The following is a 26,735-nucleotide window of genomic DNA, read 5'->3' on the forward strand; positions in this document are numbered from 1 at the left end:
TTCCTATCATGACTTGGCCAAGTTATTTATAATATAAGACTTAAACTCATTAGGATAGGATAATTATTGAAACGTTTATCGTGGTTTTTTGCATGATATTGTTTATGCTGCTTGTAATTCTAATTTTAACCTGATATTTGTTCTTATTGTATGTAATTTTGTATTAGGCTTAGAACCCTCTTATTAAAGCAAAAGGGGGAGGTGCTGTAGGAATTTCTAAGCCACATGGACATGGCCTCTTATACTATAAATGCCATTGTAAAGTGCTCAGTCACCTTCTTCTTTGGCTGCAGGATTCAGTTGCTGTTCCCTGTTTGAGCAGAGGACTGTGATTTGTGAGTCTACCCCTAAATAAATAACTCTTTATTATACTCAGTTCTGAACTAGTGTGTGATTTCTTTTCAGTGTCCAACTCCAGGTGGAGGTAGGATTTCTCTTGAAGGGAAGAGACAGAGCAGAGACTCTGGTTGAGGCCCTGGGAGAGGCATATGTGTGGCAGACAGCTTCAGCAGACTTTGGAAAACTGGCAGGCATTTTGCCTGATGGTTTTGTCTCACCCTTCACCTGGGTTCAGTAGCTCTCATAACAGCACTGGGAGCCTGTGAATCTAGTTCCCCATTTACACTGGGGAGTTCTCCAGAGGTTCCATGTGTGACGTCTTTTATAAGCAGCTAATCAAAAAAAAACCCCATAACTGACTTAAACATGGGTACAGTGGCACTCTCGTGTAATCCAAGAACTGGGGAGACTGAGGAAGAAGGAGAAAAACCAGCCTGGGCTATAGATTGAGACTCAAAACAAAAACAATCACAGTACTCAAGAGGCAAAGGCAGGAGGATCTCATGAATCTGAGGTGAGCCTGGTCTATATAATGAGTTTTGGGCAAGCTAGGGTTATGTAGTGAGACCATATCTCAAAATAAAATAAAAAATAACTTCTTCATTCTTTAATTTTTAGAGGGTTATGTGTGCTTTATTATGTAATGGTTTGCCTGTGTCTGCACCATGTGCATGCCTGGTGTCTTCAGAGTCACAAGAGGACATAGGATCCCCTGAGAGTGAAGTTACATATCCCTGTGAGCTGCCTTATGGGTGCTAGGAATCAGATCTGGGCCCTCTACAAGAGCAGCAGCTGCTCTGACCAGTGAGCTGTCTCTGTAGCCCGTGTTTTCCTTGATTAATTTAACTAATCCTTCCAGTTGCCTCAAAGTTTTGTGACTCCCAGGCTTAAGGTCTGAATTCCAGTATGTTTATTCTTTATTTTCCCTTTACACACTGGGCATAAGTGGTCTTCGGCGACACCAGGTGGAGACATGGGAAGCTGATTTGGTGCCCTGGTGATGCTCAGTCATAAGACACTGGAACAACACAAAACAAGTCACCTGTATTTCTCAGTGAGTCGGGCTCTGTGCATACCTGAGAACACACCTTCAGAAGATCTCTGAGGTATTTCTTTTCTCTTTTCTGGACGTTCTTTACACCTTTTTATTAATACTTAGATCTCAATACTCCTGTCTCCTGTAACGCTACTTGCTTCAAGAGGTACCCTGACTAATATCTGCAGCAGAATTGAAAAGAAAATTGCATTTATTGTGTGTGCATGCACATGCAATCATGTGTGCATGTGTCTGACGGTTTACATGTAGAGGCAGAGGACAGCTTGCAGAAGTTGATTCTCCCCCTCTGCTGAGAGGACTCCAAAGATGGAATTAAAGCCATTGGGTGGGCAGCAAGTACCCTTTAGCCACAGAATTGTCTCACTAGCTGGCAGAATCTTCATTTCTTCAATATGGGAGTATTTTTCCAAGTTACTTTACTATTTTTTAAAATTTGAGACAGAATTTCATACAGCCCAGATTAGCTTTGAAGTTGCTCTTTAGCCAACATTCTCTGTCAACTCCGAGCTTCCAGGCTTCGCCTCCAGAATATTAGTATCACAGACATGTGCCACTATGCCTGGCTTCCAAAATTATGTCCTGAAATTTAAAATTTGTTATGGTAAAACTGTATAATAATTGCTGTTTTAGCGATCTTTATTTTATTTTTTTAAGACAGGGTCTCAATATATAGCCCTGGCTGGCCTTGAGCTCACTACACAGTGCAGGTCCATCTCAAACTTTGGCCATCCTCCTACCTCAGCTTCCATGCTGGGATTACACCATTCCAGGCGTCGTGTTAGCCATGTCTTTTGCTTTCTCTCTCTCTCTCTCTCTCTCTCTCTCTCTCTCTCTCTCTCTCTCTCTTTCTCTCTCTCTCTTTTATATGTGTGCCGCATATGTGTGTACACAGGTATGGGCCTGATGTCTGTTGTTTTTCTTCAATCTCTCTTCACCTTTATTTTTTTGAGGCAGGCTCTCTCACTAAATCTTAAGCTCATGGACTTGTTAGGCTGGTTGATCAATGAGTTTCTGGGCTCTGCCTGTCTTCACCACCCCAAGGCCTGCCCTCCTCTCTGACCTCTTATGTGAGTCCTGGAGGTGCAAACCGCGTGCCTTATGAGGCAGGCACTTTACAGGCTGTGTCCTCTCCGGAGTCCCGTGTTAACCATTTCTAGCTACACAACCAAGCAGGGTCAGTTCCTACCATGCAACAGGTCTTTAAAACATTTCAGTTTTGTGAAACTGGAACTCAGAGAACTCATTTGGTTTTTTTCTCTAGGAGTCTAGGAAGAGCACATGGCTACTCTCAGGAGATTCTACAAGCTGACTGCTTTGGATCCCTCCTCCAATGCAGCTGCAGCGTGTCACTTTGTGCATGGTTGTGGTGCGGCATAATGCCCTCAAGGTTCATCCACTATGAAGCAGGTAATAGGACTCTCTTCATCTTAAAGGGTGAGTAATATTCCATTGCTCTATGATCCATACTGTTCACCCATGCCTGCACTGCACTGACGGGCACTTGGATGGCTACCAGCCCTGGTTGTGGTGCATTGCTGCAGTGAGGACAGGTGTTCCTGAGCTCTTGAATCCCAGCAACCAACACTAAACCATTCTCATAGCTGGCCTGTTAGAGCTGACATGGAAGAAGAAGTCAGCCATTTCTGGTTCTCTGAATGTGTGGGCCACAGTAGAGAAAGCCCTTTCCCAAAGGAACTTGTGTAGAACACTGATCATATGTTGAGGAGACTTGGGAGGTTTCTTGAATTGGAATCATTATGAAAATAAGCACATTTCTTTTCTCCAAGTTCTCAGGGCTATGTGTAAACCAACCTGGTCACAACATCAGGAGCAAGCACCGAAGAAGTCAGCATGGGGGTTTGCCTTGTTGAAGAAGAGGGAGTATGGGCTCGCATTTCAACTATCATATAAACCGCCTCACTGATGCTTGGCGACTTCTGAGTTGCGGTTTAAGTTAGAAGTTCATAAAGAACTGTGGTCTGCAGTGCGTGGTACTGAAACTAGTCTCTCACAGGACACAAAAGTCCCCTCCAAGATTCTGATGCTCAGCTCCTTTCTCTTAGGCGTCGGCTAAGAAAGTCCTGCTGCTGCTGAAAGGGGTCCCCAGGCTGCTCCCTCTCACCTGGAGATCCCGGGGGGCTGGAACCTGTACCTGGACTCACAGGCTGCGACTGTGACTGACATTCCTGGTACAACCAGGCCTCGTGAGAAGGATCAGGACTAGTTCTCAAGCTTTCTGGAGGACTAGAAAAGAATCCCCTTCCAGAGGGAACATGGAAATGACTGAGCCACCAGACTGCACTGCCTGCTTGCAGCCCATCACCCAGCCTGCAAGAGTGGGAAAATAGATGTAAGTCCAGCTTCCTGGTACCCCTCTTCCCAGAGCTGTTACTTGTCAGTTAGCATACGCAGCTGTTATAATTGCTTGCCTTTGGAGCATCCACCAGACTCAGTCTGTTTCTGTCAGCTCTCATGTTCTGGGAATCAATGATGCCCTTCAGCCATTAAATCCATTCTACCATTTATTTGGCATTTGTTCATTTGATACATATATACATATATAAAAAGTCTGTACATGGTAAAAAATACAAAATAAGCATTTCCTTATAAGTTATGAAGTTACACAGCTACCTTTTAAACTTTAAAGACCCTTGCGGAGGAAAAATAATGAGCGAGATGTAGCCAGCCCTTCATTACGGCCCTTCACAATAACCTCAGTATAAAATATCCATACAAAATGTATATACACAGTAGAGCACAGCTCATAAAAGCTGCCCAGACAGCAAAGCTGTGTGGAGAGTAATGTCAAAGAGGATTACAAGTCCACACCCCAGTGCCAGGAGCTCGGCTGCCAGCTCTGCAAAAGACTTCCCTTGAAATGAAAAAGGAAACAAGGCAGAGCACCGGGTGCACATGTTCTACATGGGGAAAAAGCTGAATGTTTCAAATAGAACAGGAGTAGAGACACACTCTCCTCTCCATGGAGAAATCACTGCCTCCCCCAGAGAGCATCAGGACGTGATGCGGCTGCCAGTGCTTTTCTCTTAGGCGGGAAGGCACAACTGTGCCCTCACTCTCTTTTGGAATTTCTTGTGCTCTCTACTCTCAAAGGTGAGAAGACAAGACTTCTGGCTGCTACTAGCTGCAGGAAGGTGGCCATCCTGAAAGTTAGGGGTCACTTGCTTGGTGTTTGACAGGCCCTGGCTCCCAGTAAGCCCGGGCGGTGGGACTGGAGACAGACAGCCTTCTACACACATACACCCTGCACACTGTGTCTGAAACAGTTCGCAATAAATAGACGCAATGCGACTGTCGGGGAAAAGTTAAGAGTATTTGAAAATGGAAGCACTGAGTAAGAAAATGTGTCTCTGGGACAACAGAAGGGCCTGGGGCAGCCCTGAGAAGGCGGTGGGTCTATGGTAAGAAGAGGTTCAGGCTCCTGCACAGAGGTGGCAATCCGAGAGCCAGGAGCCAGAGGGGCTCCTAGGACACAGTGATTTCTTCCTCCTCCTCACCCTCCTCATCCTCATCGGAATCAGAGAAGTCCGAGGGTTTACCAGGGCTGCTGGAGTGCGCTGGGGAGGCAGGCAGGGGCCCTTCCAGCAGGTGTCGAGGGTCAGGGGGCGCATGGTAGGCCAGGCAGGGACCCCGGATGTCTTCTTCTTCATCCCCAGGGCCCTTCTGGCCTACGTCACTAAGGTCTGGGTGAGGGTTTAGTTTCGTGGGCAAGGTCTGCTCTCGGCAGCCCCCGCTAGACAGGAGCTCGCGTTCTTTGGAGTTCCGCCACTTCATGCGTCGATTCTGGAACCAGATTTTCACCTGAGGGAAGAACCGGGAAGGCAGTCAGTGTGTGCTCACGTGAAGTGGGGGAAGCCCTCAGGACCCAGACATGGGGAACACGGAGGAGGGAGCTATCTTTCTTGCCTTCAAGGTGAGTTTTGCGGAGTTACTCCTTACTAATCTCCTCCCCCCCTCTTCCATCCATCTACCCACCTACCCATCCAGGCATGTTCCCATTCATCCATTCATCCACTCGCCCCCATTCATTCATCCACCCACCTATGCACGTATCTAATTCATGTAAGCATGTACCCATTCATGCGTTCATCCACCTGTCCCCACCATGCGTACATTTACCCATGCACACACTTATCCATCCACATACATCTATCCACCCATCCTTTCCACTAGCACCAGACTCAGCTGAGTGGGTGGGGGTGCTGGCTCTGGTGAGATGGGAGTGGGAAAGCAGGCTGCTCTGGAGAGCCTCAAATAACTTGGTTCCTATGCTACTCCGTCGCTAGGCCTGGGTTTCCTCAGCTGCACCGCCAGCCTTGCAATTGATTGACACGGGAGAGGCGGTTGAGGGTGGAGTGTGAGGGTGGGGCAGTGGAGGCCGCGCGCACCTGCGAGTCCTTCAAGCCCAGCTTGGCGGCCAGCTTCTTCCGGTCAGGCTTGCTGATGTATTTCTGCTTCTGGAACGTCTTTTCCAGGGCTTTGCGCTGCACATCAGAGAACACAGCTCTGCGCAGCATGCCCCGGCGAGGCTTGCCGCGAGCGGCCAGCGGCCAGGAGAACGTCCCGGGGATCGGCACGACGCTGGAGGACCCTGCAGGGTGGGGGAGGTGGCGAGTGAGCTCCGCGTCCTGCTGAGAGGGAGCCTCCACCTCCAACAGGCTGTTTTCCCCCGACTTTCTCCCTCCCTTTCTCTCGGGTCCCTTCATCTCTTTAAAGCACTCCTTTTTCTCCCCGTAGAGAATAGATCGAGAACCTACAACCTGCCTGAGTGAAAGGCGCTTTCCGCACAAATAACTTTCCCTTTCAACCGTGCAAACCAGGATTAGGAAAAACCACGAAAACAGCGGCCACAATCGCCCGTTGCTCGCCGCACCCCTACTATTCAATGGTCTTAGCTGCACCAACCAGCTTAAATAGCAACAGAATAAAGTAAATTACGAAAATAAAAATAAATAATCCTGCAGAGACCACTCAGCACACACCCGCATTCCCTCTAAGACCCACGGATTCTCAATCACCTTGGTGACGTTTGTACGCTTTAAAGCAAGGTATTTTGCTGGTTTGGCGGACAGGGGAAAATCCGCTTTGACTTAAAAAAAAATCCAGTCATTCATCTTTTTTTTTTAATATGATTTTTTCCCCCTGCCTCCCCACAACGTAAAGAAATCGGCCTGAATACAAGGAAAGTGGCGTCTAATTAGCACATTGACCGCTTCCCACTGGGAATTGGTGCTATAAAAGGGGGGAGAGTTTCGCTTTAAGGGAAAGAAAAAGAAAAACAAAAAGAAACAGAGACGCTAACGAAGCGTGAATGGTAATTGTGTAGTAATGAACTAACCGCAAAAGGCTATGGACAAGCAGCGAGAGCCATATATTACCGGGACAAAAGAGATTTACACTCAAGCTAAACACAACTGCAGCCCCAGAGCATCGGGAGAGCAGTGGTGGCAGAGGCTCCTCTACTCCCAATCTTTCACGTTAAATGGACACGAAAAGCTATTTATAAAGCTCGGGTTGTTTTTGTTAGGCCATTGAGACGCGGGAGAAAGGAGCAAATTCCATTGTGGGCAAAAGCCTGAATGGTGGCGACGGGGAGTTTCTTCGCCCCCTTTAAAAAAAAAAGAAAAAAGAAAAATCCGTCGCTAGTTTCTTTTGCTGTTATTGGGAGTTCTGTCCTGGTCATGCCCAGCCCCCACCTAACACCATCTAGGGGCTTCCCGGCTGTCTGCCTTTTTAACTGCTGTACAGTGTTCTAGTCGACGTTTGAAAACTCGAAACTTCCCAGGATGAAAAGCTTTTGAGGATGCTTGATCTGTAGACTAGGACCCAGTGCCGGATTCTGCCAGCTGTTTGCTCTTTCTCAAAAGGAGCCCGCGAGCAAGATAGGGGGTCGGGAAAACAGGTTGGCAAGAGAAGGTAGAGGTGGCAGGAGGAGCTAGGCTTCCTACCCCTGGGCGATCCCAGACATCCCACACAAGAGGGCACCCCATGGTCTTGTGAGAGAGGGGGGAAAAAAGCCCTGAATGAGTGTTGAAGAGAAATTAGCCGCGGCTGGTAGGTGTTTCTTGGCGGCGTGGAGGGGCGAGGGCCGGTCTGCGTGTGGCTGCCCGGAGGAGCTGGCCAATTGGTCACGGTGCTGAGACCTTTGTGGCGAATGGTGGCCAAGTGCACCGACTCTGTGGGAAACGGCGGTGTGAAGGGATGCCAACAGCTCCTCGCCGGGAAGGGAACCGCCTCAAATGCGGACCATGACAATTCTTGCTAATTTGTAGAGCAGGGAATTGGTGCATAGTGTCAAGCAGTCACTGCTTGTGCTAAATGGGGTATCAAATTGGCGCGACGGATTCGTGAATGTTGTACGCCTCGCAACCTCTGAACCAGAGCGTAACCCCGAGGGGTGGACGGAGAAATACGACTCCGGGGCAGGGAGTGACGGGCCGGACTGGGGAGGGACGCTCGTCTTGGAGCAAGGACCGCGAAAGAGACCTACCTGGGAAATAGGAGGATCTAATGAAGGGTTGGAAGGAGCCTTCGAAGTAAGGAAAGGCGAACGTCTTGGGAGGGGGGCTCTGCAGCAAAGCCGGCGACGTTTCTAGTAGGGGGTGGGGGAGGGGGAGAGAATTTGGTCATATGTTTGATCAGTACCTGGCGCGTCACACACGTGATCTAATTAACACTGCAGCACGTTTCAGGGACATCTTTTAAAACATATTCACCTAGTAAAGTTGTGTGGCATTGTCTCATTTGGGCGAATCCCTTTAGCGCCTCACTCCGTTAGACTTAGGCCCTTCTCCTTTCCAGAGACTATGACAAACAGGACGGGCGGGGGGGGGGGGGGTGAGATGCTGCAGAGCCACCCATAATATAAACCAAAGCAACAAACGTGTTTAAAGCGTGTTGTGTTTAAAGGAAAAAAAAAAAAGGCCCCTAGCCGTTGAGGGCGGGAACGCAGGCGCCAAAGCGCTTGCGCTCTGAGACGCCAGACTAGGGAACTGCGCTCTGTGGTCCCGGGGCTCAAGTTCATTCGGATAAGACAAGGCCTGAGGCTTTTCTTCCTCCTAGGTCCTCAGTACCTAAATTTCATAATCCATGACCTGGCCCTTGGGTATCTGAGGTCTTGCGTGGACCTGTGCCCTAACAAGCGCAGAGGAATTCGTTTGGGAAGGACTGAGTGGAGGGATGCCGGGCCGCTGGACGGGTCCAGGGCTTGGTTGTCACTTACCTCTTCTGGGCGCTGATGAGAGGATGGCATTCACCCCAAACTTCAGAAACGTGGTCTCGCTGGCAGGGGAGAGGACTGTCTGTGGAGAGCTGACACGCCGGTTCCCGGGCCCCGGAGAACCCAGGTCCGAGGTCCCCGAGTCGGCGAGGACCGTGGGGGCCTCCTGCCTGGGGGGTGACAGGCTGGCAGTGGGTATGCTACGGGGCAGGTAGGTGGGGGGCCGACTGATGCGGATCAAATCTTCCACTAGAAAACTAGAGTGGCCGGAAAACGCAGATTGAAGGGACTGGGGCAGTGTTAAGGTGGGCGTGGGTCGCAGTAGGCTGGGATACCCCGTGGGAGGCGCGAGGAGGCCGGGGAACATCATGGTCAGAGCGGGGCAGGTGCAGTAGCCCCTTTTCCAGTGGCCAGAGGGCAAACACCTGGCTTCCCGCCCCTCCCGCGGTGCCCTCTTCGGCTCAATGTCCTGGTAACCGTCCTACTTGGGCGTCTGTGAGTCCTCTGTGGCACTCCCGTCCAGGAGATGGTTTTATAGTGGCCCGCCCGCTCCAGCGCTTTGAAAACTGACAGCTCTGACAATGAAGTTCAACAAAGTTCTCCACTCGGGCTTCATTCGCGGGAGGCTCTGGGCTTTCTGATTGGTGCAGAGACACAATTTATGATTGGATTAGTCTTCATAAGCATGGCCTGCACAATGGGGCGGCAACAAAGGCCGGCGCGCATCAACCCTGCGCATCGACGGCCTCTCTGCTATACAGTGAGCCCCCAAAGCTCTCGCTGGGGGTTTTTGTTCTGAAGCAACAACCGGGCTAATTAAATGCCTATTTAGAAGTTTCAGATGACATCTTGCCTCATAGAAAAGGAATTATTTAAAGAACGCACTAAATTTATTTGCGCCCCCCTGCTGAGCCTAGAAAATAAATATTCATAGAAGTACATCTCCAGGCTATCGGTAAAATAACTCTCCCTTGTGTGTGAGGGGCATTTCAAGCCCTTAAGCATGAAAACATACTCGTCTCTTCAGCTATTTCTCATTCAATGGAAAATGTAGAGCAGATGCTGGGGATGAGTTAGAAATCCCTCTCTCACACTAGGGAGATGTGGAAACAGAAGCTCGGGTGCTATCCGGTTTGGGGATATTTGAGGGGAGTTGGTACTGGTGTTGCATTTAATTCTGTTTTCGGAGAATAGTTGAATTTTAGAGTCGGCGGGTGCACAAGCAGTAAAACCGTCCACCTTGGATTCCAAGTAACCTGGGGGGAGGGGGAGAAATAGAAGACAGAGAGAGAGAGAGAGAGAGAGAGAGAGAGAGAGAGAGAGAGAGAGAGAGAGAATGTGTGTTTCAGAGAACTTCCTTGGGACTCTGCTCAGAGTTCAGGGACGGTCCATTGAGGAGAAGCCTCGGAGAACCCCGGACCCCAACTGGACCAGGGCCAGGGATTCCACCCGGGAAGGACTCACACCCTTGAAAGAGCTCTTCCTTCGGGTAGAGCTTTTCCCAACCTTTAGGAACACTGAAGCTCACCACCCGGACCCTTTGTTTAAGCTAGGGCCCTTGAAAGTCTGGACAGAACTCCAGGTATCGCGAGGCGCGAAACTCCGGAACATTTGAGCAGCTTCTGGATTCTCTACCGGGGAGAACTGTGTGAAAATTACGTGGTGAAACCAGCTTCACACCGGGAAAAACTCCCAAGTATAGCCTCTCCAACCAAAACCCTGGAGAGCCTCCTTTGGCTTTCCTGGGCCAGGGCTGAGGTGGTGGCTATGAGCCTCCACTGCCTGGTTTCTGGCTCGGCTAGATGACAGATGTGTTAAAAGTCCCATTCATTTCTTTAGTGCGATTGAACCCTCCCCAAAGAGAAGTGTGCAGCCCTGCCAGGCCGCCCTGATCCTATTAGCCATGAACTAACTGTCACTTTCAGCTGGTTTTCCTTTTCGCTTTTTAACACAAAGCTTTCTCAAAAATCTTATTAACCAGCCTTATTTCTCTCGCTGGTTTTGTTCAGGGCGTTTTGTGTTGATGATGGCCATGTCGCTGCTTTAACCATTCAGGAAAGGGCATCTGCAATTATATCACGTTAAACCAGAAACGGAGTGCACTAAAACTCTCCCTTGATTCAAATTAAAAAGTTGTTTAGAGCCGGGCTCTGGGTGAATTCACGCTTGAAGACGGTCCAACTACAGCATTTCTGAACCCAGGGCTGTTCCCGAATCTGGAGGAATAGCCGTCTAGAAAGATCAGCTCACACAGTGCCCTGGTCGGACACAGACTCTGAGCTGCGGGGTCCTGGACGAGCAAGCAGCGCATCTGTGGAGGGATTGTGGAAGTTCCTCTCTTTAAGTTTTTCAGGGAAATAGGCTAAAATTCCTTCCTCCTCCCTTTCTTTCCTTCTCCCCCTTACCCCCTCTTCCCTCTCACCACCCTTCTCCCTTCTTACGTCCTGTCCCTTTCCTTACCACCCCCCATCCCTCTCATCAGAGGCCAGGAGCAGTTCGGAACTTCTGACGGTCCTGTGCCTACAGGTGCTGGCGTTCCTATGCACACGGCCTTTCCTCCCCTTCGGATGATGGGAGTTCAGTCTCTACTTGCAGAAATCCTTAGGTCCTTCCGAGGTGTGGCTTTCCACCGGTACTTCCGGTACTTCCGCTGAGGTGTGGCTTTCACAGCCCTGGCAGGTTCCTAACTCCCTCCCCAAGCAGTTTTGCTTATTCACAACCCAAATGCAGCTAAACCTCTGCCTTTACAAGACCGGCTCTGACTCACCATAAGGTAGGTCCACCCTTTGCTGATCCACACAGACCCCTTATGGATTCCTCTGATGACAAAGAGAAAAACCAAGGTGGGGAGAGGCTGGCCGCTATTGAAAGAGCAAAATTAAATCCTACGGAAGCAAGAAATCGCAGGAACGAATTCTACTTTAAAGAGATTTCTGAACGCGCCTTTTCAAACTCATGACCACCGAGGGCCACGCGCACGGCCGGCCGCGCCTAAGTCCTGTGACTAATGCCATTTGACCCGAGCACGAGGGGGTTTTGTGAATCTTGACACTCACTGTAACGTCGTTATCTTCAAGTTTATTTCGAAAAATCTCTCCCTTTCTTTATTCTGAGTTGAGATTTCCACCTGTTTCTCTTTCCAGGGAAAGAAGGTGCACACTTCTAATCCGGCAAAGTCAGGAGGATCTCTGTGAGTTCGAGACCAGCCTAGTCTACTTACTAAGTTCCCGGCTAGCCCGGGCTTCATAGTGAGATACTGTCTCAAACCCAAAGAAAGAAGTTAGAAGGGAAAGAAAGAGTGGGGTCTCAGATTTGGGGTCTGGTCCTTGTATGCTTCCAGAGACAGGCTACTGCGCATACAGACCAGCTCCTGCCCAGAGAGGTCGAAGCTGCCAGAGAAGGGCTTTAGAATCTGTCCCGAGGGTCCGTTTCTGCTGGGCAAATGCCTTTGCAACCTCCTGGATCTCTACGGACGACTCCGATCTGGGGGAACCCAGACTAAGGAAGCTTGGGTCACCTAGCGAGGACTTTCCCAGCTCTTGTTAAAAAGAAAGTGCCAGCGTTCGGATCGCAGTGCCCTAAGACGGCCTTTTGCAAGCTGCGGACTCAGTGAGCTTTGCCCAACCCACCCCGTCCGACTCAGGAGCGTAGGGAAAGTGAGCTAGGTGAGACAGGCAGTCCCCTAGGTGGGAGGGACTTGCACCTGCCGCCGGGCTTCTCCGGTTTGGGGCGGAAGTGGAGAGGCATTGAAAGGAGAGTGCTGACTGTACTAGCGGAGGAAGAGTGCTCCAGGAAGAGTGGCCAGAAAGCTTTCCTAGGGCTGCAGCCTCTATTAAGACAACTCTAAGGGGTTCACCTTTAGAATAGGCCGAAAGGAGCTACCGACGGGGGCCCAGCCGTTTCTAGCCCCCCCCTCCCTTTCACACTCTCTCCCCTCTTTTTCCTCGAAAATCCTTCTATTGTGCCAATCAAGCAGATGGTTTCTAGAAAATATAGCTTGGCCTCGCTGACCGAAACTAATTTTAACTAGCGTTCCAGGCCTGCAACGTTTGCTTTGCTCTTACAAAATAGCGCCCAAAACAGCTGGCAAGGGTGAATTAAACCCATTAAAGACACGTTTATAAGAAATTATATTCACATAGATTGCCCGAACCCCTTGTGCAGCCAAAGAGAAGAGTGTTATTTAAATGAAAATGTCGCCAAGGGCTCCCCTCCTTCTCGTAGCCTGAAAGTCTCCAAACATTTTACTAAATAGATTAACTTGCCCATTGTCCCCCAGCACACTGATCAGCTTCATTAAGTGAATAGCTGAACAAATATATTACGCATGCATGAAAAGCTCTTTTTCCAAGGCCCTTATTGTATCCTCAGCCCTGACAGGTGGTTAACTGTGTGTTGTATTTTTTTGTGAGTTTTTTGTGTTTTCTTTTCTTTTTCTTTTTAATTTTTTTTTAATTCAAAGAAAAAGGCTCTCTGTAGGGCAGCCCAGTGAGGTGGTGCTGGCTCGGTAGTCCCCCTGGGTCCCATCCCTCCAGGGATATAAAGACAGAGTGCAGGGCAGGGTATCAGGGCCTATTTGAAGTGATCAAAATTAAATCTTGTTGAGTCACGACTCAGCCTTCAAAACCACCTTATCTGAGAATGAAGTTCAGGGTGTTTCTAATACCATTCTCTTGATGATAAACTACTTTCTCTTTTCCTTGCCTATGCAATTCCAGTCTTTACATAAAAAATGTGTGTGTGTGTGTGTGTGTGTGTGTGTGTGTGTGTGTGTGTGTGTGTGTGAAAGTCAGAGACAGAAAGGATTTGGTTCTCTCCTACCAGGTGGGTACTGGGAATCGAACTCAGGTTATCTAGCTTAGCTGCAAGCACCTTTACCCCCGGAGCCATCTCACCAGCTCAGTTCTAGTCTTTTAACTCATATTTGCATCCAGTTCACTTCCTGTCTTGTCTTTAAGGAATGGCCTCCTCTCCCGGCCCTCAGGGGGCCTGGTGGTGAAATGAAGGCTTGCTTCATGGGCTCTTTAAAAGCCTTTCAGACGTGAGCTTCCTGGACTGGAAAACACTCCTGCTTTTTGTCCAGCTGTCTCAGGGCCCCAGCAGCTCTGAGCCTTCACCGTAGGAAAGTGTTTCCAGGAGGAGGGGAGGGGTAGATTGGCCATCAAGGAAGGGTTCCGCAGGCTCACTTTCTGCCCTTCCTCACTTCCTGGGGCCCAAAGATATCTACTAGGCTGCAGGCTCTAACACCCCCCACCCCCCACCCCCCCACTCCTCCACCCCCACAATGTTGCAACTCCTCTCTTCCACCAGGCAGTACTGGCTGGACACCACAGCAGCTCCCTCTCTAGCTGCCTCCCTTGTGTTGGGCCTCAGTGGCTTTAATCACAGTGCAGTAGCTTTCTTCTTTCCCCTTCTCCCCCACCCTCCCCTTCTCACCCCAAGGGGGACCTATTGATTTTCTGTCTCTGACCCTTTCTGGTTGGAGGTTTGGGTGAAGGCAAAGCTGGCTGGGTGAGAAGGGCACCTTTCCCTACCAGAGGCAGCTTTAGTCCAGAGACAGGAGAGAGGCAGCGATCTGCGCAGGCTTCTTTGGGGTACAGACCAGCTGACCCTTCCCAGAAGAGGGTGTCCTGGGGAACTGGTGTGTTGGGTGCAGATCCTGGAGCCCACTCTGTCCCTTCCTAGAAGACAGACTCGTTCATGCTCTGTGGAGCGAGGCTTGAGCCTCGCTATCTTCTGGCCAGTTACCATCTTAATTTAATAAGTTCTTAATCTTCTTCGTTCTTAGTCCTGGGGACTTGAGAGGTGGCTCAGGAGTTAAAAAGAGCTTGCTTTTTCCTCAGAGGACCAGAGATCTATTCCCAGATTCCCACATAAGCTGGCTCACAACTGCCTGTAATTCTAACTCCGGGGTAATCTGCTCTGGTCTTCTCAGGCACCTGCACATGCCTGGCACACACTGGCACAAACACCAACTCATTAAAAATTTTTTTTTAAAAAAGTTACTCTTGCCCAACATTTAAGAGCTCTCAAGGGAAAAGGTGTTTGTCTCTGAGCTGAGACTCTCTTAGAAACTAGTTCTTGGTTCCTTAACTTCTCACCCCTTTTCTTTTATGTTCAACAAGGAAAATGTAGAAGGAAGCCCTTAGCGTGGTTACATACACCCATAATAGCTGTGGTAGAGAAACAATGGGGCTTAGAGGATTGAGAGCTGGGAGCCAGCCTGTACCGCAAAATAAATCTCTATTTAAAATAGAAATACACTAGATAGGACATGGGCCTAGGGGGAGACTCAATGCTATTAGTCTGAAGAGGAAGAAAACAATACAATGACTCCTACAGACACATGGCTCCACCCACATACCAGTGGCTCATCGAGCCTCACCAGAGAAGCATCTTCTTGCAGTAGAGGGGAATGAACATAAAGACCCACAACTGGACAATGTGCAGAGAATGGGAGACCTTGGAGCTCTCAGTCCTAAATGGGATGTCTTCATCGAGGCCCTTCCCTCAAGGCTCAGGGATCTGTGTGGGAGAGGAGCAGAACGAAGGTGAGAGCCACAGGTGATGCCTGACTCCAGGGAAGCAGATCCAGATGGATTGATGCGCCCAGGGACAGGCTATGGCAGCACACACAAGGCCTGCCCTGATTCAGGCCAGACTGGGTCCCAGGGGGACGTGGACATGGAGTCCCACTCCTAATCAAGAAGCTATTTGTAATTGATACCTGCTGGCAAAGGGGAAATCAGTTTTCTCCAGTGGAGCCTCACTGGGTATATGGACTACACTTCAGGCAGACTCCATGCCCAGGAGTAGCTGACCCACACAAAAATGAACTTGGAGGTTTGATTATTTTTTGGTAGATTTTTTTTTGTTTCATTCTGCTTTGTTTTCAGATTTTTTTTTTGTCCTCTTGGTCTTTTGTTTGTTTGGATTTTCATTTTCATGAGCTGGTTTGTGTGTGTGTGTGTGTGTGTGTGTGTTGCAGTTGTTTTGTTTCTGTTTGCTTTTGAAAGAGAGAGGAAAAGAACGAAGTTGGGTGGGTAGGGAGCTAGAGGGGATCTGAAAGGAGTCAGAGGAGGGTAAAAACATGATCAAAATATATTGTATAAAAAACTTTTAAAAAACAAAACAGCAACAACATAAAAAAAGTGATCAACACCCTCCCCCCCTAATAAAAGGATCAGAAGAGGTGAAATTATTGTAGAATCAGCATCAATTCGTTGGAGAAGTTGAGGGGGGGCACCCAGCTCATTTCTCATGTTAAATTCAGATGCCATTTTTCTGAGACACTGGAGTATTGTTTGGTCCAGACTCCCAGGGGAGGACTAAAGGCAAGGTCACTGGTCCATATTGTAAGAAAAAATTAGGCATCTAATTATTGTTTTACTTAGTAGGGACCCTTGGGAGGAGGTCGCAGGACAGAAGGACAGTCAGTAAACAGTTCTATCTTATCCTAGGATCCATTCTGGCAATTTGAGTCTTTTAGCTGGAGAGGTAAGACCATTAATATTTGCAGTTATTACTTAGATATGTGCTAGCTCCAATCTCCATCTTAGCGGTTTGTTAAGTTAGTCACGATGGGTCTTCTCACTTCCCGATTCTTCTTGCTCCTGGGGACACATCCATTCTCCAGCACTCATGCTTGTGTGTGTACTTTACTTCTTCTGTGTGCGGAAGCCTTCAAGTATCTTCTGTCCATAGACTTCACGGACCATCTCGCTTGATGCCTATCATGGAGGCTCTCTGTTTCTCCTTTGCTTTTCAAGGGCAGCTTTCCTGGAGATAGTAGTCTGGGTTGCAGTTATTTTATTTCAAGACGTGTAATGGTCAGTTCTCCTGGCCTTATACTTCTGCTGACAGGTCTGCTGTTATTCCTACAGGTGTGTCTTCTTCATAGGTAACTCTGAGTGTCTCCTGCAGCCCTGAGCCTGCTTCTGTCTCTTCTCTCTAATGCTGAGATGTGGAGTGGTGGGCTGGAGAGAAGTCTCAGCAGTTAAGAGCAGCTGACTGCTCTTCCAGAGGACCTGGGTTTGGTTTCCAGCTCCCATGTCAAGTGTTGATGGAAGTTTCCGTCCTGCCCGGTCCCACAATAAACACACAGAAACTATATTATTTGTAATACTGTTTGGCCAATAGCTTAAGCATATTTCTAGCTTGCTCTTATATCCTCAACTAATCCATCTCCATTAATCTGTGCGTCACCATGAGGTCGTGGCCTACCGGCAAAGTTTCAGCAGGTTCCAGCAGAGGTGTCTGTCCCTGGCTGTGGCTTCATGTCTTTTCCCTGACTCCGCCTACTCTCTCTCTCTCTATCTCTCTATCTCTTTCAGCCTGGCTTTACTCTGTTAAGCCATTGGCTGAAAGCAGCTTCTTTAATTAACCAATGGCAATAAAACATATTCACAGCATGCATCACCTCTCACATCAGTCAGGCAGCTCACAGTCACCGGTAGCTCCAATTTCAGGTGAATGTGACTTCTTTGGCCTCCACACACACACACACACACACACACACACACACACACACACACCACAGATGTAGACAAGTTATTTTCTCGCCATGCCTATTGCAGTTTCTAAACACCTTAGTACTTGGATGTACCGGGAATTATGGTGGTCAGACGCTTAAAAGAAATCCCACACTAGCTCAGAAATAACTAGGCATTTATTAAGAGGTAAACTCACAAATCAGAATTCTCCGCTTGATTGGTTGAATCAGGCGACCCAAAGGAACAGGTGACCAGGCACAGAGCAAGGGGAACGAGAGAGAAGGGGTCCACAAAAGTTCAGCTTCCTCGGAAGTAGTAAGAGAGGCCATGCCCCAGTAGGCGGGCTAGTACAAGCTGTAATACTTCCTACAGCCCTTGGATCCGGTTTTACGTTCTAGTGTACTTTGCTGTTGGGATAAACACTATGGCCAAAAACAACTTGGGGGAAAAGATTTATCTTTCAGCTTACAGGTCACATGCCCATCATGGCAGGAAGTCAAGGCAGAAACTGAAGCATAACTGAAGCAGAGACCACAGAAGAATGCTGCTTACTGGCTTGCTCCCTGCTACCTTTCTTATACAGCCCAGGCTCACCTGCCTGTGGATGGTGACACCCACAGTGGGCTGAGCCCTCCCACATCAATCATTAAACGAGACAGTATCGATCGAGACAGTTTTGTAAAAGAAGGTTTCTCTTTCCAGGTGGCTCTAGGTCAGGTCAAGTTGACAATAAAAACTACCTAGTACAGATGTCCAGAGACCCAGACTTGAGGAATCCCCCATTGTTCTCCCATTGAGTACGTTTTTCTATGCTTTTCTCTGTAACTAATTCCTTCTTCCACAACACAGATTTGTGGGTTTGGTTCCTTAGCCTCCCTCAGAGGTCTCGTCTGTAGTCATATTGTCTTGGAACTTTTCTTTCTTGCTATCTATATGAAACCATTCTTCAACTCTGTGGTCAGCCTCTGGGGGCCTTCCTTCAAACTGGTCTAGACAGCAATAGTGCTCTCCTTTGGATTTTTAATTCAGTTGGCTGTTGCTTTTAGTTTTCCAGATCTCTCTCTCTCTCTCTCTCTCTCTCTCTCTCTCTCTCTCTCTCTTTCTCTCTCTCTCTCTCTCTCCCTCTCTCTCTCTTTTTGAGAATTCATCTCTTTGGCTGAATTTCTCTTAAAGGTGTAGCACTTCTTCTCCAGACTTTAAAAGACAGGGTCCCACTAGTAGCCAAGGCTGGTCTCAAGCTCACATCCTCTCTTCCTCAGCTCCCCAAGTTCTGGGACGACAGGTGGGCCCGACAGTGCTCAGATTGTCCATATCTTACATTGACTCCTCCATTCATCCATTGGTATCTGAATCCTCTCTTAGATCATTAATCATTTTAAAAGCTAGACTTTTGACTTCTTTGTCTGCTGTCTTAATACCTCAGCATCATTGGCTTCAGTTATGGAAGGGCTGTTTAGGGAGTCACGTCACATTTCATCACTCTCAGCTGGGATCTGGGCATCTGTTGAGATGGTTATCTGCTCTGATTTATTTGGGGATCTTTTTGGAATAATATTTTTATTTATCCCTTGAAATTTCCATATACATACAAAATATATATTGACCATATATGCCTACTAGAGCATTCTCATACCTCAGAGCTCCCCCACATATTTTTCTTACAGGTTCATCCTTAAACTGTGTGTGTGTGTGTGTGTGTGTGTGTGTGTGTGTTGTGTGTGTGTGTGTTGTGTGTGTGTGTGTTGTGTGTGTGTGTGTGCTGTGTGTGTGTGTGTTGTGTGTGTGTGCGTGCACGCACGCGTGCACCCATCCACTGGGGCACTGAGCCACCTACCAATAGCCAAACCGTCCAAAAGCATTGACTCCCGACCTCCACCCCAGTCATCAAGGGCCCATAGCTCCTTCACTAGCTGTGGGGGCTTTGTGTGTCCCTGCCCCATCCATACTGGCTTGAACTAGTAAAGGTATTGTGTCACAACCACCACCACTGTTGTTAGTTTACGTGTTCGGTAGCCACACTGTGTCCAGAAGACGCTTCATGGTGCTCCTCCTTTTGCTCTAACCCTTATATTCTTTTTTTAAATATTTATTTATTTATTTCATTGTTTATTTATTATGTATATTTAATATTCTGTCTGTGTGTATGCCTGCAGGCCAGAAGAGGGCACCAGACCTCATTACAGATGGTTGCGAGCCACCATGTGGTTGCTGGGAATTGAACTCAGCACCTTTGGAAGAGCAGGCAATGCTCTTAACCACTGAGCCATCTCTCCAGCCCCCTTATATTCTTTTTATTTTTATTTTTTATTAAGAATTTTTTGATACAATCTTTTCTTATTTTACATAGCTATCCTCATTCCTACTCCCTCCCCTCCTCCTACTCCACCTTTCCCTCCACCTCACCCCTATCCACTCCTCAGAAAGGGTAAGGCTTTCCATGGAGAGTCAACACAGTCTGATACTTCACCAAGACCCTGCTCCCTATATCTAGTCTGAGCAAGGTACCCTTCTAAAGAGTACGTGCTCCTAGACACCAGTTCAAGCACTAGGGATAAATCCTGGCCCACTGCCATTGGCCCTCCAGACTTCCCAAGCCTCACAACTGTCCCCACATTCAGTGGTCCTAATATGCAGGTTTGTCTGCTATCAGTCCAGAGTCAGTGAGCTCTCACTAGCTCAGGTCAGCTGCTTCTGTGGGTATCACCATCATGGTCTTGACGCTTTTGCTCATATTATCACTCCTCCCTCTCTTGCGCAGGTCTTTGGTAGCTCGACCCAGGGCTTTGCTGTGGATCTCTGTATCTGCTTCCATCAGTTGCTGGTTGAAGGTTCTATGATGACAAAGTAGTCCTCATTCTGATTACGGGGGAAGGCCAGTTTAGGTGTCCTCTCCACTGTTGCTTAGGGTCTTAGCTGGGGTCATCCTTGTGGATTCCTGGGAATTTCCCTACTGCCATGTTTCCTGCTAGTCCTTTAATGGCTCCCTTAATCAAGATGTCTCTTTCCTTTCTCTCCCTCACTGTCCTCCCCCTGTTGCAGGGAGCAGCTTGTTGGTTCCCGGCTTCTCAGCCCCGAAATAATCACACAGAAACTGTATTAATTAAATCTCTGCTTGGCCCATTAGCGCTAGCTTCTTAGTGGCTAACTCTTATATTAATTTAACTCATTTCTGTTAATTTGTGTATTGCCACATGGCTGTGGCTTACCGGGTAAAATTTTCAGCGTCTGTCTCCAGTGGTTCCATGGCTTCTCTCTGACTCCACCCTTCTTTTCTCCCAGCATTCAGTTTAGTTTCCCCTGCCTAGCTAAGTTCTGCCCTGCTATAGGTCCAAAGCAGTGTCTTTATTCCTTAATGGTAATCACAACATACAGAAGGAAATTCCACATCATCACCCTTTCCTGAACCTCCCATTCCCTCATGTTCTCCTCCTACCTCCCTTTCTTCCTTCCCCTTCTATCCTCTATTTTTCCCTTCCCCAATTTTCTCAGGAGATCTTGTCTATTTCCCCTCCCCAGGGGAATCTATGTATGTTTCTCTTAGGGTTCTCTTTGTTACTTAGCTTCTCTGGGGTCATGGACTATACTCTCCCTTTTCTTTGCTTTATAGCTAGTATCCACCTATAAATGGGTACATACCATGCTCATCTGGGTCTGGGCTACTTCAGGATGGCTTTTTCTAGTTCCATCCATTTGCATGAAAATTTCAAGATGTCATTGTTTCTCCCCCTACCCCCCCCCCCCGCTGAGTAGTATTCCATTGTGTAAATGTACCCCATTTTCTTGATCCATTTTTCGGTTGAGGAACATCTAGGTTGTTTCTAGGTTCTGGATATTACAAATAATGCTGCTATGAACACAGTTGAGCAAATGCCCTTGTGGTATGAGTGTCCATCCTTTGGGTATATGCCCAGGAGTGGTTGGTGTTGGTGGACCCTGAGGAAAACTAATTCGCAATTTTCTGAGAAACTGCCATACTGATTTCCAAAGTGGTTGTACAAGTTTGCATTCCCACCAGCAACAGAGGAGTGTTCCCCTTGCTCCACATCCTCTCCAGCATAAGTTGTCATTGGTGTTTTTGATCTTGGCCATTCTGACTGGTATAAGATGGTGTCTCAGAGTTGTTTTGATTTTCATTTCTCTGATAGCTAAGGATGTAGAACAATTCCATAAGTGTCTTTCAGCCATTTGCAATTCTTCTGCTGAGAATTCTCTGTTTAAGTCTGCACCCCATTTTTTGGATTATTTGGTAATTTGATGTCTAGTTTCTTGAGTTCTTTGTATATTATGGAGATCGGTCCTCATATTTGAGCAGCCTTTTCTCCAGGACCATTCGATGAGGAGCAAATCACTACAGCAACACTCTCTGTAGATGTGACTTTGGCTTGCCCTCCCCACTGGGGGAGGGTTGGAGCCACACTTGCTTCTCCCTGACCAGCCTCTCTTTTTTCCCCTACACCTTTCAGCTGCCTTGGTAATACTTCTGTGGCTTGAGGCTTTTCCTCTCTACTTGTCTTTGGATTGTGGTCTAGTCTGTCCTCTGCTGCTCATTCATGGAGTCACACAATAGAATCTTCTAATGTGCCATCTTGCCCTCGCAGCCTCCTGGATGAGCAGCATGGGAATGCTGGCCATGAACTATCCCTTGTCTTCCTGCTCCTGCAAACCAGCTCGGGTGCATCTCTCACACTCTCTCTCCCCAGGCTGTCTTCACATCCGCTCTTCCCTCTGCTTGCTTTCTTCTGTTAAAGTCGTCTCTTCCTTCAAACCAGAACTGAAGAGCCTCTTGCTCACTGCTCGCTTTCTGCCAACCTCGGTTTTCCCACACTGGTGTTATCTATGTGCGAGCGGCTCATCTATCTATAGCTATGTTATCTATGTAGTGTGGTGCTGTGCTGTGTCCGAAGCCCAGCCACGCTGCTCAGTCTTTGTATTCCTTAGTTTCATTTAACTGCCTCATCTAAAATGTGTGTAATAAAACTTACTAAAAAGGCGTGTGATGGGCCAGTGACCGGCTACCAAGCCTGACAGCTTGAATTTGATTTCAGAATCCATGTGGTCGAATGAGAGATTTGATGCCTGCATATTGTCTTCTGACCGCCGTACATGTGTCATAGCAAGCACATGCATACACACACAATGCACCTATAATATTTTTTGAAGAGCCCGAAAGATACATTACTTAGAAAGTGGCTAGCCTCTGTCTAGACACATAAAATACATCTGTCCCCTCAAGGAGCTAAGTGCCTTTTAAAAGTCTTTCATTAGTTTATTTACTTGTTATAGTACATGAACATGGAGGACAACTTTCAATATTCTCCAAACACAGTGAGCTGCAGAGATCAAAGTCAGGCTGTTGGACTCAGGCGGCAGTTTGTGCTGCCATGGTGCCATCTTATATCAGTAGTTTCCCTTGGCTGACATGAGGTAGCAGCGGGCCTGCTGGCTCTCCATCCTCCCCAGCCTCTTTGACTCCTGGACCAGCGGTACATGATTAACTCCATGAAGAAAGACTTGGGTTTTTGCAAGTGATCCACTTCAACGAAGCTGGAGGCACCAGGGATTGATAGGAGCTTCAGCCTAGTCCCACGGGCCTCTTGATCGGCCTAGCAATAAATGCCCATCTGCGGTTGTATGTTGCATGAAAGACATGTGTGTAGTGGACTATCTCTATGGCTGTGCCATGATCTCTGTGTAGCTCCCCCTGCTCTGTGCATTTGCTCCGGAGCACATTGTCATGTGGCCACAGCAGCTTCAGCCGTTACTTCTTCACAGGACGTCATCCAAAGCAGAAGGCAAGAAGGACAGCGACAAAGGGGGTTTCATTCCCACGTGAATCTGGAAGGGAAATTCTTACGCCTTGAAGTATTAAGGATGAAGAGTCATTACATTCAAAAGCTGACACGACAAGGTAGAACTGACTTCTGAAGTCAAAAGTTCAAGTAATGGAACGCCGGGTCTCCTGGCACTGAGCATGCGTAGAGTCCATGGTACGCGGAGTCTCAGTGTGTTTCACCACCTCAGGTCCGCTGTGGTCTCAGCGGTGGCGACTTTTGCAGCACCTGCTTCTTTCCCAGCAGTAGGTACTGGGTATTTGATGCTATGTTGTAGGGTGATTACCAACACCATGTGCTTCTCTGCTCTACACCCAAGCACCCCTTTTCCCTTCCATGCTGTCAACAAAATCTACAAATTTCCTCCACCGGGCCCTAACGGCTAACCTAAGAACCACTACGTTAGAAAAGAGCAGACTCCACATTTGGGACACTTCTGGTTCTGAGCAGGCAGGTGACCCAGGAAGGTCCCAAGAACAGGATGGTGAAGACAAGAGGTTAGTCTAGGAATTTAGGAGACCATGGTGACTTGGTGGCCTGGGAAGTTTTGCTACCAGCGGAAGGCCACAGTGCTAGAGGTGGGGTGAAGACAGTGTCCACTAGGCTGATGAACTCAACCCCTTAGGTGTCACCTTTGGGCCCCACCCTCCCGAACTGAGGAGCGCTGTGGTTGGAGTGGGGGGGAATTCCTGTGGCCCCTACAGGTGAAGAAAGGCGTTGCAGGAAAGGATTTGTCGTATCTGCACACAATGCATCTTGATCATATCCACCTGGTCACATGTCCAATCCCAACCTCACGACCTCCTTTAAAATGTGTTTATTATTTTTTAAACCACTGTATCCGCTTAGTGGCATAGATAATCTACTAATAGCCAGCCCCTCAAACAGAAAAAACCCTACTCCCCCTTCCTCAGCAGCCAGCGACTGCCATCCTCTGGTAGGGGTGGGGCCTCGGGAATCTCTTCCTCCCCACGCTGGATTTTTTTAACTGGCTTGGTCTTGCGCAGGTAACCAACCACAGTTGCTGTGAGTCTGTAGGCGTGCCGGCCTTGCCATGTTCAAACGACAGCAGCATCTCTTCAGCTCTTTCCTTCTTTCCTTCTGCCCCCTTTCCCTCCTGAGCCTAGGACCGGAGGCTGATACGGACGGACACGGACGGTAAGCGGGCACGTCGTCAAACTGTTTCCTAAATATTTGTGTTGATTTCCATAGACTGAAGCTCCTTTACCGCGATGTGCGGACACAGCGCTGTTCAGGGAACTGAGAATAACCGCTGTGACTTCCAGCCACCGCGGGGGAGGGAGGGGGAGGGGTTGGGATGAACACTTCATCCCAGTGCCATGGAGAGCCTGTCGCTGCAGCAGGAGCAGCAGTGAGACAGTGCTGAAAGGGGTAAGGAAAGGAAAGAGCAGCCGTGCTTGCCTTTGAGTAAAATTTCAGTACAACAGCGTGCTCAGGAGCCAGTCTATCCCTGTATGGCAGATCGCACAGAATTTGAGGTAGTTGTTCAAAGGCACCAAGGCCAGAGCCCCAAACAGGGAATTCCTCTCTGACGGGGCTCGCTGTCTCCTGGAAGTCCCTCCCGTTTCTGTATGGCCAGTTTGGTTTATTCCTTACATTTATTAGACAGGGTCTCCTGTATCCCAGGCTGGCCCCAAACTTGCTATGTAGCCAGAGATAACCTTGACACTTTGATCCTCCTGCACCCACCTTCTGAGTGTGGCGATTACAGCTCTGTGGCACCACACCTGGCTCTACACAGCGCCCTAGGGATAGACACTAGGGTTTCTTGTATGCTAGGCAAACACTCCACCAACTGAGCCACATCCCAGCCCCTAAACAGTTAACTGCATATGAACAAGAGACATCTTCTGGGACAACAGAAAGGAATTTTTGTTTGTTTGTTTATTTTGAGACGGGGTTTCTCTGTGTACCTCTGGCTCTCCTGAAACTCAGGCAGTAGACCAGGCTGGCCTTGAACTCACAGAGTTCTGCCTGCTTCTGCCTCCTGAGTGCTGGGATTAAAGTCCTGCACCATCACTGCCCCACTAGGATTTTTTTTTTAAAGTGGTGTTGTTCTCGGTCTCTGTCAGAGAAGCCTGGGTTTGCAGTGCAGCGATGGGAAAGCAGGGACTCTCCTAATCACTCAAGCATGTTGACAACTAAGCTCAGCACTCGGAAGGCAGAGGCAGGCGGATCTCTGAGAGTTCGAGACCAGCCTGGTCTAAGGATCGAGTTCCAGGACAGCCAGGGCTATGTAGTGAGCCCCTGTCTCAAACAGAGCACTGACGGAGACTGTTGACCTGGCTTTTGCAACTGTGTGTGCACACAGCAGCTGTGGTTACTTGCAGGAGACCTGCACACACAGAGAGACACTCAGAGAATAGAAAGGGAGTCCGTGGGAAGAAGGGGCCAGCAGGAGGGAGAGGAGTTCCAAGAGGGTAATGGGACTGGACCCTATGATAATACATTGTATACCCGTATGAAATTGTCAGACTTTAAAAATTAACAAAAAACTGTGACAAACCGAAAGGGTATCAGTCAAACCCAATCCATAACTTCCTTTGTAGGTAGTAGGGGGTTTCACATGTTTCATTTCTAAGTACTTATTTTGTTTTATTTAATTTCTTAAGAGTGGCTACCAAACACCAGACTGGATATGGTGGTGGTCGCCTTTAATCCCAGCACTTGGGAGGCAGTGGCAGGTGGATCTCTGTGAGTTCAAGGCCAGCTTTGTCTACGTAGAGAGTTCCAGAACACCCAGGGCTACATGGGTGAGACCCTGTCTCAAAAAAGAAAAAAAAAGTGGCTACCATCTAATACTATCTAATACTATTTAGCTAAAATAGCGTCAGTATTTCTCAAATTCAAACGCTTTCAGGGGCTGTGGCTGGAGAAGGCACTCAGGCCTGTATGGAGTCGTGGCCAAGTCTCACCTGCCCACTGTGCTCAGTGTCAGACAGAGCTGGGAGGAGGCTCAGCAGCTTCTCCAGTTTTCTCCAAGGTCGACTCCACCACCACCACCGCAGCAGCCCCAGATGAAGCTCACATGTAACTCTTGACCCTTACCTCAACAAAACGGGCTACACTGACATGGTATTGTTTTTGGAAAATAAAGCCAGCACTGTTTTCTCCCTCATGCAGCTCATGGGTCCATATTTTATTTTTCTGGCCGCATTTAAGATACTTCCCAGTAGTTACATGCCGTGAATGGCCACGAAGAAACGCGGAGGACTGCAGCCCACAAGCTGCCAGTTAATCTAATCACGAGGGGAGGGGCTTCGGGAAATGTCTGCTCACAGAGACAGACACCTGGAGGATTGTAGCCCCAGGCTTCTAGGACACACAGTTTTGAGAGGTTTTGTTTTGCTTTTTTGGTTTTTGTTTTCCCATATGTAGAGCAAAGGAAAGAATTCAGTGGTTGTCAACATGAGTTTAGCACAAAGGTAAGGCTTAAAACATAGGTTCATTCTGATGGAGCTTCAGGTCACATGAGCTTTGGGGAGACCTGTGCTATTTGTTATTTTGTATATTTGAAAGGAGTTCCTCAGACGTGAGGGAGGGAGTTGAAGTGGCAGGCACGCTGTCAGTGAAAGGGTGGCTACCTCAGGGGCTTTGCTGCCAGAGCCCCTTGGTCACCGTATGAAAGGGCAGCTTTGAATGTGCGGGCCCCAGTCAGGCTTGATTTTGCTCTGTGTTTGAGTTCTTGATTTCTACCAACCAAATAGAATACCTTGTCGAATAGAGCCCATTGAGCAGGGATGATGGGTTAAGAGTGG

The 26,735-nt window shown here is 48.3% G+C and overlaps 1 protein-coding gene and 1 long non-coding RNA gene across 3 annotated transcripts; one reads left to right on the forward strand and one right to left on the reverse strand.

Moving 5' to 3' along the window:
- Positions 1–4,879: 4,879 nt before the first annotated feature.
- On the reverse strand, positions 4,880–9,003 carry Dbx1 (developing brain homeobox 1). The gene is made up of 4 exons (XM_048442683.3): positions 8,637–9,003; positions 7,905–8,006; positions 5,803–6,005; positions 4,880–5,215 (listed from the first exon to the last, which is right to left on the reverse strand). Exons 1-4 carry the CDS (start codon positions 9,001–9,003, stop codon positions 4,880–4,882), a joined length of 1,008 nt encoding a protein of 335 aa, XP_048298640.3.
- A 2,287-nt stretch (positions 9,004–11,290) lies between these two features.
- LOC125405900 (uncharacterized) lies at positions 11,291–26,099 on the forward strand. Of its 2 annotated transcripts, XR_014999611.2 has the most exons (5): positions 11,291–11,406; positions 11,777–11,823; positions 22,898–23,201; positions 23,964–24,114; positions 25,838–26,099. It is a non-coding gene; the product is annotated as an uncharacterized LOC125405900 (long non-coding RNA). The 2 variants fall into 2 exon arrangements; XR_007233717.3 differs by lacking the exon at positions 11,777–11,823 and having other exon boundaries at positions 11,293–11,406.
- The last annotated feature ends 636 nt before the right edge of the window (positions 26,100–26,735 follow it).

Source organism: Myodes glareolus, chromosome 24 (genome assembly GCF_982192425.1).
Source record: "Myodes glareolus chromosome 24, mMyoGla1.1, whole genome shotgun sequence".
Taxonomy (NCBI): Eukaryota; Metazoa; Chordata; class Mammalia; order Rodentia; family Cricetidae; genus Myodes; species Myodes glareolus.